This window comes from Zootoca vivipara, chromosome 9 (genome assembly GCF_963506605.1).
Source record: "Zootoca vivipara chromosome 9, rZooViv1.1, whole genome shotgun sequence".
In the NCBI taxonomy this organism is placed as follows: domain Eukaryota; kingdom Metazoa; phylum Chordata; class Lepidosauria; order Squamata; family Lacertidae; genus Zootoca; species Zootoca vivipara.
The window spans coordinates 55,706,501-55,726,994 of NC_083284.1; the positions used below are offsets into that span (position 1 = coordinate 55,706,501).

Below are 20,494 nucleotides of genomic sequence, written 5' to 3' on the forward strand. Positions count from 1 at the left end.
AGGTAGCGAAGTAACCAGGAGGGAGAGAGAGTTTGTAACTGTTATTGATTAGAAGCTATAGGTATAGGCCGGTATAGGAACTGTTATGAAAGAAAATAAGAACAAATCTTTTGGAAACCACATGCTTATGTACTAAATCTAAATAAACACAGTTTGTTCCAACGTTATCCCTGACCGGAGTGAGTGGAGAGATTACCAGACATATACTGGTTGGTGGCAGCAGAATTAAAACGTGGTTGGTGCAGGTACCAACGGACCGTGAAACGTCTGGGGGTTCTGTGCAGGTTGAGGTAACCGCCACAATATTTTAACTGCAAAAGTTGGGGGGTCGTCTTAAATGCCTAGTCGTCTTATACGCCAGAATATATGGTAGCTGTCTGCTCTCTCTATTCCATGGATGGCGACCTTTTTCAGTCTAGTGGCAGCATTCTCTTGAGGTGTGTCCTAGTTCAGTGACACATTCCCGGCAGAAGCTCTCAAGGAGCAGCTAGTGTGGGCACCTCTATGTCTTAAGTGGGAAGTACCTCTCTCAGACTAGAAGTACAGCTGCTGTTCCTGAATAAAAGTTTTTGCTGCTTCAAGGACAGAATTGATGTCTAAAACAATTAGACCCAGTTGTGTGCACTTTGAAATTGCTGCACCCTCCAGATGATGATGGATTCCAACTCGTAAGTCCCAGCTGGGATGACAGCAACACCCAGAGGACCACAGTCTCCCTACACCAGCGTTTCTCAACCGCTGTTCTGCGGCACACTAGTGTGCCACGAGACGCTGGCTGGTGTGCCGCGACGTGTGGTGACGAGAAGGGCGATTTGCATTGTCATGTGCCTGGCGGCCGCCAATACACAACGCTAACCCGCCAGAAAGCAATATTTCTCCTCCTCCTTTCCCAAAGCTCAGTACAAACGAGCCTGGCGGCCACCAATGCACAGCTGTGACCCCCCAGAAAGCAATATTTGGCAAGTGTATCTTACATTCATAATTATAATATAGGGCGGCACAGAGTTAAATTTTTTAACTTTTTTAATGGTGGTGTGCCTCGTGATTTTTTTCACGGAACAAGTGTGCCGTGGCTCAAAAAAGGTTGAGAAACACTGCCCTACACCTGACCTAGGACAAAGACGTAGCTGCAATTTGCAATGTAGCCACTGTTGCTACGTAGTTTTCAACATGAGAGGCTACTAGATCAGAGGTCTTAACCTGGCATTCCGTTTCTTTGAGTGATGGCAGAGAGGCATGCTTTGTTTTGCTGATTTTTGCCAGAAATGTACAGCCACAGTGGCATGATTGATGCATTCAGAGGCATGCATTTTAACTTTTCATGGAGTGTCAATGAGATAAAACCTGGTCTGTGAACTAAATAATGAAATCCTAGAATGTAACTCTGGAGTTCAAGCTCTTGGAGGACGGGGTTGTCGGGAGACGTGCAAAAAGGACGCCAGTGAGATTGTGGAAAAGATTCCACAAAAGAAGGAAGTTTGAAAGCCATTTGCTTATATTATCAAAACATACTTCATTTAGTTTGTTTGAAATCCCTGCACATGATTTTTAAAATGCCACAGAACATTGAGAAGCAACTTCATCTTTAGGAACTATTTTTGTTCGTTCCTAAATAAAGATCGGGGGTAGCTACAGAAGATTGTGGGCATTCTAAAACACTTCCATGAGCATATCTGGATATATTGGAAGAGGCTTAAATTAGAAAACGCTGCCTAGAAGTACCTTTGAGTGTTAGGCAGACTGAACTGGAGCTGCTCTGCTCTAGTCCAAGGGGTGTCGAATATTTGGCCCTCCAAATATTGCTTGACTACAACTCCCACTATCCTTGGTCATTGGCCGTGCTTGCTGTTGCTGATGGGAGTTGTAGTTCTGCAACATCTTGCGGCTAAAAGATTCCCCACCATGTATTAGTTCAAACAGGCTGGCAGGACCACTAGATTCACTGAAGGCACAGAATCACCAAACCCACGGTATCTGATGCCTCTTGTACCCTATCCTGATGCCAGTCCTTATTTGGAGCTACTGTAGCGCCAGATGGAACAATACCAACAAAACAGCAGCCAAGACACAAAAATGAATTCAAACCAGGACCTTAAGGCTACAAGAAGCAGAAATTTCAAATGTTATATTTATTCAGTTAAAAACTGACACTTGGTAATGGTCACATGAACACTAGGGAACCATATCTACATTTTCCTGAAGTTAGATCATGAAAATTGCACAGGTTGTTCTACATATACAAATCTAATGCCATTTTTTTAATGCAAAACCAAGACAATGTGAAATCAACACTGAAAAGTATCCAATTAGACAATTTTAAAAATAAATACTCCTTTTAAGAATAAAAAACACTTTCAAAGCAACTGTATCTTTAAGGACATCCCTCCCCCCTCCCAAAGTCTTCCCTAGATTTTGATTGTCTACTAGTGCAGCACCTCTCGGTCAGAGCTGGGATCTGTAGATCAGGCAACACAGTATTTTGTTCATACACAGTGTTTTGTTTTGCTTGTGTGTGTGACTGGTAGATACAATATCTTTAAGCAATATAGCCTATCATGCTGCTGGCAACACCCATGCAGATGAAAAAGCATGAAGCATAGCAACACTGACTGTAAAGTACTTGTTTATTAAAAGACAGAGGAATGTAGTGTTAAAAAAATATATATTGACAAATAAACTACCCAGTTTCATAAACAACCAAATTAAAATTTAAAAAATCTTATTTCGGTGCTTGTCTCATTTATTTATGAGCCATTCAACATTCATTTTCAGACAACTCTATATACTTCGGTGCAATAAAAAAAATGTCTCCAACACTTTTTACTGGTAAGGGGGAGAAAGGAAAGAAAAATAAAAACTTTTCCTCCCTTTGAAATCAAAGCTGCTTCTGCCAAGCCGCTCTTCCCACTGCATACAATGTTTCAGCAAGAAATTTCCAATGGAGACAATTTATGCGTTTGACACACATGCAGACAGCACATGACACCACAACGTAAAAAACAAAACAAAAACCCACACACAAAAAACCTGTTCTCTCTAAAAATACAAACTATTCTATAATCGTGACTGAAGCAGTCTACTGAAGGCCACATCTGTAAACCCTCTACACATTTTAATCCTAAGGACCACTTAGAATCATTTTAAAGGCTCTAACAAGCCTCCTGTTGATATCTCTCCGACAATTGTGCAACATTATTATTTTTTAAAAAAAACAGCTCTTCAAAGTAAGTGTGTAGATTTATCCGTTTCCCACAAAACCAACCAGTATCAGACGCCTGCATAAGCTTGTGTTCAGAGTCTCAAAGGATCACGCTATTGAGAAACATTTTCCAGCAATGCCTCTTTTTGACAATAGTCTACATTCCGATTCCTTTGGACGCCTCCCCGCCATTAAGAACAGTTCCATTGCCAAAAAATAATAAACTGTATTCTGAATGAGGTCCCCCCACCCCCCTCAATAAAGTGCTTTCATCTGCACACATCTTTCTATCCTAATTCAATAGGATACTCAAGTTTGAAACAAGAGCGACCCACCTTGGAGAGCATGGCACTTCAGAGAAACAAACAGATTTGACTTGCTGGTCTTTCAAGGTCCAACAACATATACACACTTCAGGGATGCTCTCTTGGCCAGAACAGTGCAACGGCCAGTGACAACATTCCTATTGGGAACCCCAGGGGCTTACTGATCATATATGGCCTTAAGCATCTAACTGAATTAGGACAACCAACAATTATGTACTTGTTAATCTCGTTGTTGGGTCATTTTTGTTGTCAGTTGGCAGCAGGCAAGCAGCCTACAGAAGTTTTGTGATACACTGGAGCCCCAGCCCCAGCCAGTAAACTTCTAGGTAAAAGTAATGGAAGGCATATGGAGAGCTCTGACTATAATCTTTTAATATGTGTACAAATATAGTGTATATATATTAAATATAATATAAAAATATTTATGTAATTCCCTCTAGAGACCCATTTTTAAATCGTCTGCCCTCGCCCCTCCCCCAACGTAAGCAACCCTAAACTGCATTTTTCTCTTTTTCAGCAGCACTTTGTCATACTTAAGTGCTGGTTATGGTGTGGTTGTGTTAGCACTATTTCATTAGTGCAACATTCACTTACCAATCCCCATGCCCGCCCGCCCTTTCTTCCCAAGCAGAGACATTTGGCCACATTGAATTCAAGATGGCAGAGCACTCAGTCCTACAGCAACTACTGGGATAAGACCAGCCTTGCAGGTGCAGCATTAGCATGAGCCATCTCCCTGGTATTTAAGTGGGAAATGATATTGAACATTTCTGAGTAACCAGCAACACCAGAGAAAAAGCATCGCGGGCAATACAAATCCTTCCCTCAAGGTTTTTGTTTCTGGCGTCTTTCAGTTAAGACTGCCCAAGGTGTGGAAGTGAAGTACTGTTTCTCAAAACTTCAGCCATCATTTTCCAGTTTCTCATCATTTCTCTGCTATCTAACTTTCACAGCAACCTCCCGGAAGTCTCATTACAGAAACCTCACGTCTACCATGACCGGATTTTTCCCCAAGGAACAGTCAAAAAAGGAGGTTGATATCAAATAACAAAGTCCAGTGATTATGCTCTGCATTCCCAGTATGTAACTCCATATACAAAAGACTTGCTGTCCTGTTCTGTGAGCACAATGAAAGCTCTCCTGGTTTTCTCATTCAGTGCTATTATTGTTGTTTCTGTTGTAAATAGCTTAAAGCCCAAGAGGATGCCTATTCACTAAAACAATGCCATTAAAGCATGGACCTTTGATCAACACAGCCTAATTTGGAATTACAAGCAGCATTGGTATGGCAAGACAAAAGCTATCTGCAATTAAGTTAATGCGACTACTTTCCCACAATGTGCATTTCTTTGAGACTAGTTTAGGGAATGCCATAAAGTCCCTTTAAAGAATATAGCTAGGATATTTCCTAGACAAGTAACCTACTGGTTTCCAGTCGCTGCCAAGAGGGAACAGAAACTAGTCCAATTCTTTGGTTCTTTATTTCTTAAAACTTTGACTCCTGTTATTATGGTTCTACTGTTAGACTACTGGTTGTGGTGTGTCACGGGAGGATCATGCAAGACTATGGCAATGAAAACGACTCTTTAAAAATTAGTCTCAAAGATAAAATTCTGCTATCATTTGCTACTATGGTGTTGGCTTTGCTAACCCAGCGTTACATTCTTAGCATCTCGCCATACTTTGGTTACATTAATAAAGCTCCTCTATAATACTCCATCTTTCTTGACTCTGATATTCCTTCATCACAATCAGATTCTTCTTCTTTGAACTAACCAATCTATCTTTGTATTAAAACATATTTTGCTCTGCAGATGTGGATTTTAAATCTAGTACCATAAAATCTACTCAGTGTTTACTTTTAAAACTGTACAGAATTTCAGTTGAATCTTTTTATTAACTTTATTAAGTGAACTTGCCACCTGAAGTCTTAGTGCATCAATATCCCTTTTGGAAGCTGCGGCCCTCATTATCTTTTATCTATTTTCCCATTAAATTTCAGTAAATTTGAATGTGAGCCACTTTACAAAGTGATTATACTTGATTACTATGCAATTCTGTTTTGCTATCATTTAAAAGAACTTAATTTCTTGGTAAACGAATACTTCAAAAGTAAGTCATTACATGATGTATATCCCATGGTTAAGAAAGGGTGTGCCAAAAACTTCACACCCCAATTTGTATGATTCTCACGCTCTCTCTATATATACAAATACAGTGGAGAAACAGCTATGAAGGATGCTTTGTTAACAATGTACTAAGACTTCAAAAATGGTCACAAATTCAAGATAATATAATTAGAGATGTTTAACACTATCACCTGAATCAAAATCAAGGCACTATGGGTTTTTTGTTTTTGTTTTTTCAAATGACCCTGAATCATTTCTGATTAAATGAAGGTCAAAATGTTCAAAGAAGAATAAAAAGATTCCAACAAATTCTGAGAAGTTGTATTCCTCACCACAGAGGTTAAAAAGTGCCTACAATTATTAAATTCAAATATATTTTTTCTGTGCAAATTACTCCTATATTTGAGACATTCTTGAAAATTACTTTCATATTTTTAAACCTTATTTTTTTTACATAAATATTTCCAACTATGTATTATATCAAAAGATAGCTTTGGGGGAGTAAAAGTCCAAACCATCCACAATAGAGCAGTGCAAATTCCTATTTTTTTCCCCAAAGAATTTTTTTTTAGTATTTATGAAATGACAAATGATATATATGAATCTTAATGCCTTGAACCCCCCACAAGTTCAAAGAGTTTCATCAATAATTTAACTGCAAAACTTCCACAAACCAGCACACTATATTACCTCATTGAACTAACTCCGACAATCACACATAAAGCACAAACAGAAGACTTGTGCCCACATTACAGGGGAGAATAAATGATGGAGCATGATGTAGAAGACAAACAAGTATAAATGGATGAAAATAGTAATCTGAGCATTGTGTGAAAATGTAGGGGGGAAACATATTCAAAACAGTTTCATGCATCATATAAAATATTCTGCTCTCTCACCTTTTATCCAGACATATACATAGTATTTTACAGTATCTGTACAACGAAGACTGATTCCACGCGATATTTTGAAAATATTTACTGTCCCAAAATGTGAAAAAAATTACTTCCTTTTGGAGCATAATTGCAGGCAAACAATTAAAAAAACAAAACAAAACCCAACTGCTGTCGTGACAGCATGTCCATTGTAACACTTAATCTGAGAAAATTGCTAAAAAACATCAAGATATTTAAGTGCCCTATTTAGTCCACTGAACATTTTGAGACTTGATCTGGACAAGTTAACTGATGGCAGTGCATGCCTTTGAAGGAAAAACAACACAGAAACCAGAGTAATTGGGTTCCTCTCAAAGGTAGCCATGTCCCTCTCCCCATCCTCTTTTTTGCAGATTTATATCAAATATACCTCCAACAGCATTTTGCTGTTTTCCTTAGCACACACATTCCAAGCGGTTAGAAGAATATTCAATACTGCACTTCACAAAGTCTGCCGGCTTCTTTCTCTAACACCAGGGCAACTGTTAAGGGAGCAGCTACTCTGCATTGCTCCAAGAAGCAAGAGCCTCCATGCTACCGCGGCTGAATTTTGGAAACCTCTGTCATGCTGTCAGTTCTGTGTCGTGAAATTTGCTGCTGCTGCTGTTGCTGCTGCGACTGATGCTGCTGCGACTGATGCTGCTGTGACTGATGCGGCTGCAACTGATGCTGCTGGTGGTGTGACTGGGTAAAAGTGCTTTGTTGTAGTGGGAAAGCAGCAGAGAGAATAAGCTGAGTTGACTGATTTCCATGAAGCAATCTGGAGGTCTAAATACACAAATACGAGAGTTAAGGCACCTCTTTCATGAGAGTAACTGGTATACAGTCGTACCTCAGAAGTCAAACGGAATCCGTTCCAGAAGTCTGTTTGACTTCCAAAACATACAGAAACCAAGGCACGGCTTCCAATTGGCTTCAGGAAGCTCCTGCAGCCAATCAGAAGTTGCAGAACCCGCGTTGGACGTTCGGGTTCCAAAAGAACCTATGCAAACCAGAACACTCAATTCCGGGTTTGCGGCGCTCAGGAGCCAAAACATTCGAGAACTAAGCTGTTTGAAAACCAAGGTACAACTGTACTGTGTTATTTGACAGGGGTCTTAACTGTTCTTATGATGACATTCCTCTGTCCAGAGAGAAAAAGAACGGTGAACATATAAGCAGTTTGGTCCTATTTCCCACTTATTCCCTCTCAACTTCCCTGATTTCTATCACTCAATACAGACTGCTTTTAACACACACACACAAACTTAAAGACAGGCAGACAGAAAAATAATCTGGTTTATTGTTTTGTGCAAATGTGGCCATTGGCTCCCCACTCCTACCATTGGCACTTAAAACAGCTGACATCCAGACTATGTCACAAACTGGTTTTAAAATCTCTCCTCCCTCAGCTGAAAATCAATACTATAGTTTTTTCACTAAAACATTATTTGTGCCTTTTCTTTTTGATTCCTATCCCATAGATGATAGATAGATGATAGATAGATAGACAGATAGATAGATGATAGATAGATAGATGATAGATAAACAGACAGGTAGGCAGGCAGGCAGGCAGGCAGGCAGGCAGACAGACAGACAGACAGACAGACAGACAGACAGACAGACAGACAGACTTCTCCTTGGCTCTTGCCAACCAAGACCATTGGGTATGCAGACATAAAATTCTCTTGTATACCTGGCACAAGCTATGAAGTAAATATAGCCTTCCAAACAAACAGCTCTTACCATAAATGATGCATAGGAAGTTTGAAGAAGGACTTTCAAAGGAGGCATTTCCATTTGATTCCCTTTTTTGAAGCAAGCCATGTGGGAAAACTTTTTTGAGTGCAATGCACCTATTTCCTCTTCTCCCCTACCCTTACCTGAATTCAGCATGTGCCCCCCCCCCCCGGCCTGACTTAAAAATCCACATTTTCTAGGACAGAGGCTGGCATTTTTACAATTAATATTACTGGTACCTTCCCTGCATTACTGCAGGGACTTATGTGTTTTCCAAAAGCCAAACATGTATAGCATCAACTATCTACAGAAGAACACCTTTCAGTAGAGGTTCATTAAGTTGCATTGCCCTATACGGCCAGCTCATCGAACATATGAATGAACAAGTGGCTTTACCTGCAAGAACTGTTGTGGGTGCTGGGTCAGCGGAGTTTGAGCGGGTTGCTGAACTGCAGTGAGCTGCTGCTGCTGTTGATGTTGCTGCTGCTGTTGCTGTTGTTGTTGCTGCTGCTGTTGTTGTTGCTGCTGTTGCTGTTGTTGTTGCTGCTGCTGCTGTTGTTGTTGCTGCTGCTGATCCTGCTGGCTCTGCTGCTGCTGTGTTATTGATAACGTCTGTGGCTGCTGCTGCTGTGCAGCAAAAGTGGGATAAGCAGTCACCACCTGTCCCATAAACATAGTACTTGGTACCATAACTGCTCCGCAAGCTACAGGGGCTGTGACTAGCTTTGTTACAAGCTGCTGTCCCTGCGGAAATCTGTGAAAGAAAAGAAAGATCTGTTGTCTGTCTCAGGTAGTCTTAACAAACATCCCACAAATTGGCTTGATGGGCGCTTTCTGTACTTTCAATCCTCTCTCCAACAGTGCCCAGACTGAGAGCCAGTGTGGTGTAGTGGTTAAGAGCGGTAGACTTGTAATCTGGGGGACCGGGTTCGCGTCTCCGCTCCTCCACATGCAGCTGCTGGGTGACCTTGGGCTAGTCACACTTCTCTGAAGTCTCTCAGCCCCACCCACCTCACAGAGTGCTTGTTGTGGGGGAGGAGGGAAAAGGAGATTGTTAGCCGCTTTGAGACTCCTTCGGGTAGTGATAAAGCGGGATATCAAATCCAAACTCTTGTTCCTCTTTTATTTGCTTGACAGCTTTACGGGCAACACATCAAGTGTGGAGTAGCCTAAAAGAAGGCATGGCTGGCTGGCTGGAACACTGAACAGGAGCATTCTACACAGCAGCATTTTGTATCGAGCCTCACTTGTCTCTCTTAACACTTACCTGATTTGTCTATCTTGGGTAAATGTGGTAATAGCAGCATTCTGGTTATTACTTGGTGGCAAATTAGAAGGAATTTGGACCATGTTCCCTGTAGCCGGCTGGGAAATCACCATAGTGTTATACAAGGGGGCTGATAGTGTGCTCTGAGATGGCGTAGCAAGAGAAGTCTGTTGACTGTGCCCGCTGAGAACATTTTGTTGATTATGCTGCACAAAGAAAATAGGTTGTCAATATGATTATTTAGCATAACAGAACAGATTTAAGGCAACCCCACCAAACTGCAAGAAACTACAGATTGCTGAGCAGCCTGGTTTGGTTTTTAAAACAATGGTTCTGCTAATTGTATGTCATCTATTTTGGGGGGCATTTTGTAGTGGTGTGTTATCTATATATTAGCTCTCTAGAAAACACAAGCCTTGTATTTGAAATCACCAACCATAAATGAGCTGTGGCCTGTGAAGGTGCAGGGGCCAGAAAAATGTGAAATCACACCCTGCTCAAATATCTCCTTACCTTCATTTGAGACAACCAAAGGAAGTTTTTATTAAGGAGTCAGGGGTCACCATAAGGAATTCTTTCTGGGAAAGAGGGTTTGAGTTTGTTCAAAGGATGCAACGAGAGAACTAGAAACCATCCACTCTCCCCCCTCAGGCTGTAATGATCACTATCCTGACTGGAAACTAAAAGTGACCAATGTTAAAGTGGAAGACATTTTCCTTTTTTAAAATGGAGAGTATGTTTTTAATTTTTAAAAAATGACATTCCGGTAGTTTAAAATTTCACAAAAGATACATCTTACGGTACTGTATCTTACATTCCTTTCAGTGTAGTAATTGCAATGCATGGGGTACAGAATTTTGAAATCATCCTGTTTGTCTTCTTTTTAAAGCAGGCATGCCAAACCCTTTTCAGTCCAAGGTCGTGCCAGTGGATGCCAGTGGTGGGTGTGGTCAAAGTGTGTGCCTGTGCCACCCAACGCCCACTTTCTCTTAAACACAGGCAGGCAGCCAATCAGGTGCGCGCGCACACACAGGCAGTCAAATGGGTAGACATACACTCACACAGATGTGCATGCATAGACAAGACAAAGGAATCTTAAATGCATGGTTTGAAGTGAAAAAGATAGCCCACAATTATCAAAATCAGTTACAGTGGTACCTCTACTTACGAATTTAATGCGTTCCGAATGCACATTTGTAAGTTGAAAACATTTGTAAGTTGAATCACATAGGAATGCATTGGGAGAAAAAATTCGTAAGTCGAAGCAACCCTATCTAAAAATTCGTAAGTAGAAAAAATCCTATCTAAGCCGCATCAAAAATGGCGGATGGAGCTCCATTCGTAAGTAGAGTTATTCGTAAGTAGAGGTACCACTGTACGTGGTTCACTTTGTTTCGGCCTAAATATTATGCTAGGAAAGCTTATCATTGACAGAGTTGATTTGGAATTTACAACTGAACACACTTTAGATAAGGAACATTTCCAATGAGAATTTGTTTAAAGGCCATGATTAATAAAGTGGATGGTTCCCACTCCCCCAGTTAAGTAATTAATGCTTCAGCCATTTCTGAAAATTCAGGTCTACCGATATTTTGGTTGTGGCTATTGTCACAGCTGAAATATCTTCCTGAATTGCTGTCTATAGAGGCAGAAACAGCCTCCCAAAAAGAGAAAAAAATATGGGCTGGGGAGAGGCACCTCTTCCTCCTGATGCAACTTATTTTTCACCAAAATTAGAACACCCACTAGATGGCACTATGTGCGACAAAAGTAAATGTTGACTTGTCTATTAATCCTTGCACCATGGCAACACCTCTGCAAATTCTGTTTGCCCTTCATTTCATTTCCTTCCTATCTTCATTTGTGCAGTGACAAATGGTTCACTTTTGAATGGCCAAAAAATTGATCCACCAATAATCTGAACTCTCTAGCTTCCTGGATTGTCACTGTCTACCTTCCTAGCCCAGTCACTTCCTATTTCTTTCCTATATTAAACAAAGTGTGGGACAGGTTTGGGTTTTTTTGCAACAACCCACTCAATCCACCAATATACTTCCTAAAGTTGGCTTTGACATATGAGTCACACTGTCCTGATTCTAAGCCCTTCCCTGCCCTCAAAGGCTAGGCTAGTAGAAGTGAGTGCTTGAAGAATAAATAACATCTACTAAAGGAGCACTCTCTCATGGCAACATAAGGACACAAAGGCTGCATTTAAGAAACAATGGCACATAACTAAATATTATCTTCAAGTGTGGCATTACCTGTTGGGTAGTACTTTGCAAAGGCTGTTGCTGTATCATGTGTTGAGCACCAATATGCCCAGTGTTCATGCCACCCTGGATTTGATTAGTATGAACAACTTGACCTTGCATATTTATTGGTGAAATCTGCTGAATATTTGATGGGTTTCCAGGAGTCAGCTGAACAGAACCAAAGTTTAATCCAGGAGTTGACTGCTGCAAGAACATCTATCAAAAGAAAAAGAATACATGCCAGTGCTTAAAATACTAGTGAGCATTCAGAACACATAAATCATTGTTTGTTTAAAGGTCAATGAATTTCCTATCTTAGAGGTGAAAATTATATACACTATCTTTTTGTCTAATAATAGTGTTCTAATGGGCATATGAGGTTTAGGCTGCACTCTATTCACACTTACCTGGGAGTAATAAAATTGAATTCAGCAAGTCTTATTTCTGAGTAAGCATGCATAAGATTACACTGTTAATCTGGAAACAGGGAAAATCCCTACCTACAAGCATATATTCTAAACTACTGTAACCTGCATTTATATTTTATTTTACTAGTGGAAGAACTTGCAGTTATATCACATGACCCTTATTAGTAGCTGATATGAACATCTAGGATTCCAGTGAAATGGTTGATCAAATTAAGTTCTATAACATTAAAGATATGCTTTTGCAGGAAATATTTTATCTATAGAACCAACTAATCAAAATATACTCAATTTTATTTTCTTAATGTTGTAAGCTCCTTTAAGAACTTCAGTTGAAATGCAAAGTACAAATCTCCTGAATTAATAACTTAATAATGAAGTTATAATGCTATCTGAAGAAGACTGCATACACACAAAAGCTTATATGAGAACAAACTTAGTTGGTCTATAAGGTGCTACTAGACAACTTTTTATTTTATTTTATTTTAATTAATAATGAAGGTGTCTTTTATCAAGAATGTTGTATTCCAGCATGCAAAAATCAGTGTCAATCTGTCCATCACACATACAAATACAGAGAGAGAGAGAGAGAGATTAAGTGTAGAATCACTAGCTATGTCAGTATCTGATCAGCTTTAACCAACCTGAAGTCCTTGCCCATGGACCATTTGGAGTTGTTCCTGAATCTTACGCAGTTCTTCTTGTTGTCGATGAATGTTTGCTTCTATCATTCGTGTTCTTTGCTCCAATTGGTCCTTCAAATGCTGCATGGCTCCTAACTGAGCAGAAAACTGAAGCATAGGCTACAAAGAAAAACGCAAGAAAGATTTGAATCAGTAGCAAACATACCATAGGAAAAGTAATTAACCACGACAAAAAATTCTATCAACCCCGTGCATATATAAGTAATTATCTGTATTTACCTTAAAGTCATAAATTGACATTTCTGACAAAGAAGACTTTTTAAATAAAAGTACTGAGGATGCTGACCAATTTAGAGAAATCTTAGACAAAGAAAAAACAGGAGCTGCTGAACCAAAAGTCAGGTAATGGGACCTGTTAATAGCAGGGGACATTACTTCCAATGCACCCAAATTCAAGAACGGAATTCTGGATCAAACGAAGATCCATTAAAGGATCAAAATGTAATTACTTGCTTTAATACAAATTAACTGCTTTAATACACATTCAGATTTAATTAGTACCTGAGACATGCCTTGCTGAATCTGTAAAGATGCAGGCTGGGACATCATTGGCTGCGCTAAAGGTTGTCCAATAGATTGTGAATTTAAAGACTAGGATTTAAAAAGAAATATACATACCATAATTATCAAATCAAATATGTATTTTGGAGGCAGATAGAATAGAGGAGGTTTTAAAATGACAAGCCCAAATGTAATCTTCCTATCTTCCCTAACTATCTGAGAAGAAACGGGATAGCTAGAAAGAGTTTGGACCACCTTAAATCACTTGCTGATTTCCATTTTTTAAATTTGATTTGTCCACATGAACATAAAGGTAAAGGTAAAGGGACCCCTGACCATTAGGTCCAGTCGTGACCGACTCTGGGGTTGCAGTACTCATCTCGTGTTATTGGTCGAGGGAGCCGGCGTACAGCTTCCAGGTCATGTGGCCAGCATGACAAAGCTGCTTCCGATGAACCAGAGCAGCACACGGAAACGCTGTTTACCTTCCTGCCACAGCAGTACCGGTACCTATTTATCTACTTGCACTGACATGCTTTCAAACTGCTAGGTTGGCAGGAGCTGGGACCGAGCAACGGGAGCTCACCCCGTCGCAGCGATTTGAACCGCCGACCTTCTGATTGGCAAGCCCAAGGCTCTGTGGTTTAACCCACAACATACACACATATAAAAAACCAAATGCAAGTGTTATACACCCCAAACAGGTAGACAAAGACTAACAATCTACAGCAGAAGCCTCAGAGAGTTATTCTTTGTTCCAGTGTACCTTCCTCTTTTGTTTTTGTGGAACAAGTAGCCTTCGTAAGCATTTCCAAATGCATCCACTGAGCTAATGCTTACATTTTATAAAAAAGGCATGAAACACAGCAGTACTTTAAAAGGATACGAATTTTACAAACACATATAGGGATGTATCCAAATCTGCAGCTCTGATGACACAACAGAGTTCTGTGTATGCAGCAGAGTTTACTCTTCCCCTTCAGGACCCCCTTGCACCCTTAAAATCAGTTCCAGAGGGATGATTTGTGGGGCACACAAGGATGAGAGGAAATGGGTGTTCTGTTGATACAGTGGAATGACACTGGTGCGTTAATAAATACAATCCATAATACCTACCTTCTGGAGCAGATTTTGGGGTAAACTGGAGATGAATGGGAAGACTGTTCTGCTCATGCAGGAGCACCACTGGATCCCACACTATTTGAAAGCTAATTTCTATTCAGATTCATAGCAAAACTCTCAATTATTTTTAAAAAGCCAGATGACACTTAACGAAAAGCTCTCCGCTGACTGCTTGAGAGTAGAACTGTGTACAATGTGGACACATTCAGGATAGTGACATTCTCAAGCAGTCAACTGAAAGCTTTAAAAAGAATGTTTCCAAACTAGGTGACTAACTGAAAGCATTTATTTGTTTATTGTATTGTTTGTATTTTAAGCAAAAAAATCGAATGTTCACAAGCCTTAACAGATAAATATGAGTTGCTGTTTTCTAAATCATTACCTGATTACCAAGCGATGCCCTCCTTTGTGCAGACTTTTCAAGAGTGGATAAATTTTGCCCTGGAGAAGTGCTAGTATCCATTGTCATCTTAGTTGGCGTTGCTAATGTCCCAGCAAATATAAAATTGAAGAGGAATACTTTTATTCATCATCACAATTCTGAGTTTGCACAGATATACTTAGGCAATAGTTCATCACAATAAAATGATAGCACTGCATATTCAAAACAGCCTTTATTCCAATTGGTTAGGTAAAAATTGAGATTTACTCCACACCAGATTAACAACTCTCTGTAGAACTGATAATTTCATCAAGCTACAATTATCATGAATACCATTCATTTTAAAGTCACAAGGCCCCAAAGTCAACAATCTATAGAACAGATTTTGATTTTGTGCACTCACAAGAAGGGTCTGAAACTGCAGTGTGAGAAGATTTCCTTGAACTCCTGGAGGCAGAAGAAGGTGTAGGGCTGTGATCAAATCTCTCCAAAGCTTCTTTGAGGCTATCTGTGCTTAAATGATTCTCAGAACCAGAGTCTTGACTCTAAAACAATAAAAATGTTTTGGCTGGTTCATCACACACAAAATAATTAGCAATATAATTAGCAGAAACTAACTGTATCTCACCAAATATTCAAACATGGGGCTTTCACAATGAAAGCAAATCTCTTACATATGTGCTTCACCTTCCCTTAACTTATCCCTGCTCTGTTTGCCATCTTAACAGTCCGCCTTTCCATCTTACTTCTCTCTATGATCAGTGTTTGCTTCTCTTTCACCACTCTGACAACCCAAAAGCAAAACAAAAAATCCAAACCAAACTGTGCAAGAGCAGTTTTGAACACCTTATCACTAGATAATTTACATGAAAGAATGAATAGCTCTGGGTGGGTGGATTATTAACACCTGCTGAAGTGCAGGCACTGCAAACCCTACAAGCCAATTTTTAAAGTATTATTTTTTAAAAGCTATAGCAATGAACAGAACCAATATAAGATGATGGTGGAAAACTTACTTTGTCTGCTGCTATTTCTGGTAGAGACTCTTCAATACCAAGTTCACGCCGCCTTTCTGCTCGAACCTCTGCATAACTACCAATAAATAACCCAACATTTCAGGCAATTAGTATGTCCGTTCATCTTAACAGAATGATAGCAAACATTTTATATACATTATTTAAATGCATTTGAAAAATAACATGGATGTATTCATGCATTAATATGCTTTTACGTGTGACTAACTCAGAAGACTCTGAAGACTTCTTAGTCAGCTGAGAGAAGTACTAAAATATAGCTGAAAAATCTGTTGCAAAAAACTGTAATAAAAATTATGCAGAATTCTATTACCTTACTACCGTGTGTGTACATACGATGAACTCTGGTCTAGAATTCCACTGATGGTAAGTGATATAGTAATGAGTCTGCAACCAAATCCACTGTTGACCCTTTGTGAGGAATCTGTAATAGCAGGATTTCCCTTTTCCATATTGCATTACTAAAAACAATGTAAAAATAAGGTTCTGCTTCAGAAAATGCCACTTCCAGAATGTGCATTTAAACAGTTTACATCATTTCTTTAAAACCAACACAAAACTTTCTTCATTTGATTTTAATATCCCAAACACAAAAATAAATTATTTTTAAAAGCTGTGGAATATATTATACAAAGAGAGAATGGAAAGAACCCCAAGAACTGCTATGAATGCTTCCAGAATGGTAGCTCCTGGTGTCATCAATCATTATTCTTATCTATTAGTTACATGCACAACTGAAATTGATTTTCCACACTTCAGATAGCACAATGTTCCATCCACACTAGTGGGCAAAACCTAGCCTGATAAACAGGGAAGTTATAATTCTGAGTGTGCAATTTATTATTATTATTATTATTATTAAGCAATGATTTAAATAGTGCTAAAGTGCTTTTTTGTTTAAGCACTATTTTGTGATTAAAAACTTTTTTAGAACATAAATTTACAAGTATTTTAGCCCTAGTTAAAAGATTTTCAAATATAGATACAGGTTCTTGAACGTAATCCGGTTCCAGAAGACTATTCTATTTCCGAAACGTTCGAAAACTGAGGCGCAAAGGGCAGTCTGCAAATTGCATTGAAAAATGGAAAAGCATGCAGCGAAAGCTGTTCAATTTCTGAGGTGCATTCAAAAACAGAAGCATTTACTTCCGGGTTTTCGGCGTTCGGGTTCTGAAACATTTGTCAACTGAGATGTTCGGAAACAGAGGTACCACTGTAACTAGTTTGTATACATCACCAAAAGTTACCAATTCTAAATTAGTATGGTTTACATAAAATTATGACATTTACTTACAGTGTTCATGACATTTTGCCAGGTTTTCTAGGTCATCGACATGATAATAATCATAGCCTGATGTCCCCAACACTTCAAATGGTAAATAACCTATTATTGGTGGTGCCCTGGATAATGACATAAGAGTTGTTCTTTTATTTCTCAGAATAGTAAAAAATTAGTCACACTTTTTAAACAGAAAATTGTGCTTATAATTACATAAAAACGTTTTCAGTAAAAAGTAAAATTCAATTCTTGCTATAAACAGCCAATGAGGATTAGTGACCACTAACGGTAACAGAGTGCTCGCTTAGTACTACATTGTAAGAAATGGCACCTGTGATCCAAGAAAAGGAACTTCCATTCTAAGCTATGTCTAGAGGTGAACTCTTCATTGGGTTCTTCAACAGTGCTCATTTCCTAAAAAATAAAAAAACGTAAGTCTCTCAGAACTGCTCTACTCTAATGTAAAAACTCTTATAAAATCCAGACTTCCAAACATACATATAAATCAACGTGAATGTAACATGCAAAATATTTCTTATTTTGCTGTTTCACTGCTGCTTGGAAGAGGAGTAATTCAAGCAACTTGCTGCTACAGACCAACCCATACTATGCTTGTTTTACCAGTATGAGAATGGCAAGTTCAGCATTCTGTGCAAGGAACCACCAGAGGAACCATCACCCTCAGAACTCCCCTACTTCTTTTCGACATCTGGGAATGGATACGGAAGGCAATTGTGCTTTTTTCTTTTTACTAGCAATTTAAATGGTATATAGCCTTCCTAAAAGAGGAAGTTCTTTACAATGAAGCCTTCAGCAAATCTAAATTTGCACCATAGAAGGACACATTTCAAAATTCCTATAGGAAAGGCACTGAACATCAGCTACAGCAATGAGGAGAACTTGATTGAGTCTTCCTAGTACTGCAGGCACGTTGTTAACTAACAGCCCAAATCATCCTCTGGGGATGCATGCTTGGTCCTGATCCAACATATGTGCAGTACACTTGCAGAAGCTGGCTATAGACCATTTTTTAACGGCACAGGACCCAATCTAGGAGGCAATTCATACAATAACACCTGCATCCTGGAGCAGATTACCCTTCCTGGATTGGAGTATAGTTACTTAAATTATTGTTCATTAAACAATAAATGTTTTGATTAAGAAAAATACAAAAGGAAAGCAAATATCATGGATTTTGAAGAGATGACAATCTTAACATACCTTGATAAACTGAGGTGTAGCTAACCTGACTGTAGCTACAAAACAAACTCTGTCTTCATAGGAAGGCCTACGTGATCGCTGAATGGTTCCTTCATAACCATTATGTGCAGAGTTAGACACTAAGGACAAGAAGAAGGGAAGAAAATTACTACTAGTTCTAAGAATGACCTATAAAATCAGACAAACAAAGTGTTTAAAAAAATCACCTGGGAGAAAAAATTAAAACTACATTCTTAAAACATTCCATTTAATAACATAAATACTGCCTAAGCTGATGTAAAAAGAAAGTAAAAATCACTCAGCCTGTTTCACTTATCTCAGTTTTTATATCCTGCCCTTCCTTCAGATCAAAGTGATTTTTTAAAAAAACTACATACAGTCACACAGAAGCAAAGTACTCAGACCCTGAACTATAAGGGGAAGGGGCATAACATTGCACTCTGCTAAACAGAACAAAAACCCTTGAAATAGCAGCAAATAAAATCAAAATAGAATTAGGGACTACTAACAATAACTGGAAATAAATTGAAAAGCACGCGTAATCAAACAAAATGAAAGTGCTGAAGATGTAAGTTGGATAGTAGGAAAAAAGCAGGAAAGGGAAGGACACCTCCGAAGTCTAACAGAACTCTTTCTGATGTTTGCTGCACTGCAGAACTGAACTTGCAAAAGAGCAAGAAACAACACAGAGAAAATGTATATTATTCAGCAACATCCCTCCCTTCAAACACTGGGACTGAAGAGTGCTAACAAAATAATTCCTCTGATTAAAAACTGACAGTTCTGAACAAGCTTTCCATCCTGGTCCTAGAGTTTTCCTTAAAATACAGACATAAAGTAGCTCCTCTCCCCTGCCACCCTGCTGTCTTACTTATATGGTGAGCTTAGAGACAATAGTTTCACTTTCTGCAAACACTTGTTTGCAGCTTTTTTTAAGCACCTGAATCACTGAGGTGTCATTAGGCACTTGGGGAATTCTGCTTTGACTTGGGTGTCGTATGCAGATCACACTTTGCCCAAAGCAGCCAAGAATCTCTCCGAGGCTTGGGATTCAAGATTCACTGGAAATTGCTACACTTCCCTAGTTTCTGTCAACAGACGTGCTGTAAATTTACACTATCCTCATTTAAATGTAATCCAGTGCCTGTTTCCTTAAAAAAAGAGGTACATTATTTTTCCTATTTCTTGTAACGTTTCACAAGTTAGTTTAAATCTAAAACACTTTTAAAAAACGCTGTAACTTACTGTTACTCAATGACTTGAAGTTTCCTATAAATTTTACATATTCATATGTAGGTGGCTCTTTGGGGTCTATTGTCCCTCGGAGCATATGGCAACAGAATTCCAGTTGGTTTTTTGCTAGAAGAACAAAACACACATAACGGAATATCAAAACGAACATCAAAACATTACAAGCTGATATTCTTGAGTAAAATGTGCAAAACAATGGAAGAAGCTACCTTAAACATAGCCTTAACAATGTGTCATCTTACATTCCTTACATGGGAGTTGTCATGGATATGGCATGGGAGTTATAGTATGAATAACTCTGAATCCTTGGTCAAGAGCAATGGATGCTGGGAGAGACAGCAAGAGCAGGCTGGGCCTTTAACAAAACTTGCTAAGTCCCTCTCTGCTAGCCCCAATTAGCTGCCTGCGAAGGAATGTGGTAATTGCCTTTGGCTGAAGAAGAAACACCGGTGTTCCCTATTTCCTTATGGTACGGATGGGAGGGGGTTTAATCACTCTATCCTGTCCACCTGGGGTCGGCTTGACCCTGATGAGTTGGGAGGGAATGAGAGAACTGTCTTACTATCTGCTAGTATTAGATCAGAGTGTGAAGTAAGACAGGTGAAGACAAATGGGCTACACCTGAAATCATTGGTAAACTGCTAATTGGAGCCTCATTTCCATTGGTGGGAAAACGGAACCCCACCTGACCCTTTCCCCATAACTTGGGAGTTCTAGCATTAGAACTTTGCATTTTGCCACTTGCAAT

The 20,494-nt window shown here is 39.2% G+C and overlaps 1 protein-coding gene across 5 annotated transcripts in view; it reads right to left on the reverse strand.

The window, feature by feature from the left end:
• Positions 1–842: 842 nt before the first annotated feature.
• The window catches only part of CLOCK (clock circadian regulator), a 40,841-nt gene continuing 21,189 nt past the window's right edge, over positions 843–20,494 (reverse strand). For all 5 annotated transcript variants that reach the window (XM_035111566.2, XM_035111568.2, XM_035111564.2 and 2 more), the window contains 14 exons: positions 19,741–19,854; positions 18,496–18,614; positions 17,606–17,688; positions 17,290–17,396; positions 16,309–16,456; positions 15,978–16,053; positions 15,365–15,506; positions 14,962–15,062; positions 13,458–13,547; positions 12,897–13,055; positions 11,837–12,043; positions 9,576–9,781; positions 8,705–9,062; positions 843–7,357 (listed from right to left, as the gene is read on the reverse strand). In XM_035111566.2, the coding sequence (XP_034967457.2) occupies positions 7,124–7,357; positions 8,705–9,062; positions 9,576–9,781; positions 11,837–12,043; positions 12,897–13,055; positions 13,458–13,547; positions 14,962–15,062; positions 15,365–15,506; positions 15,978–16,053; positions 16,309–16,456; positions 17,290–17,396; positions 17,606–17,688; positions 18,496–18,614; positions 19,741–19,854 (2,144 nt within the window). In that variant the 3' untranslated portion in view covers positions 843–7,123. The remainder of the gene's footprint in view (positions 7,358–8,704; positions 9,063–9,575; positions 9,782–11,836; positions 12,044–12,896; positions 13,056–13,457; positions 13,548–14,961; positions 15,063–15,364; positions 15,507–15,977; positions 16,054–16,308; positions 16,457–17,289; positions 17,397–17,605; positions 17,689–18,495; positions 18,615–19,740; positions 19,855–20,494) is intronic.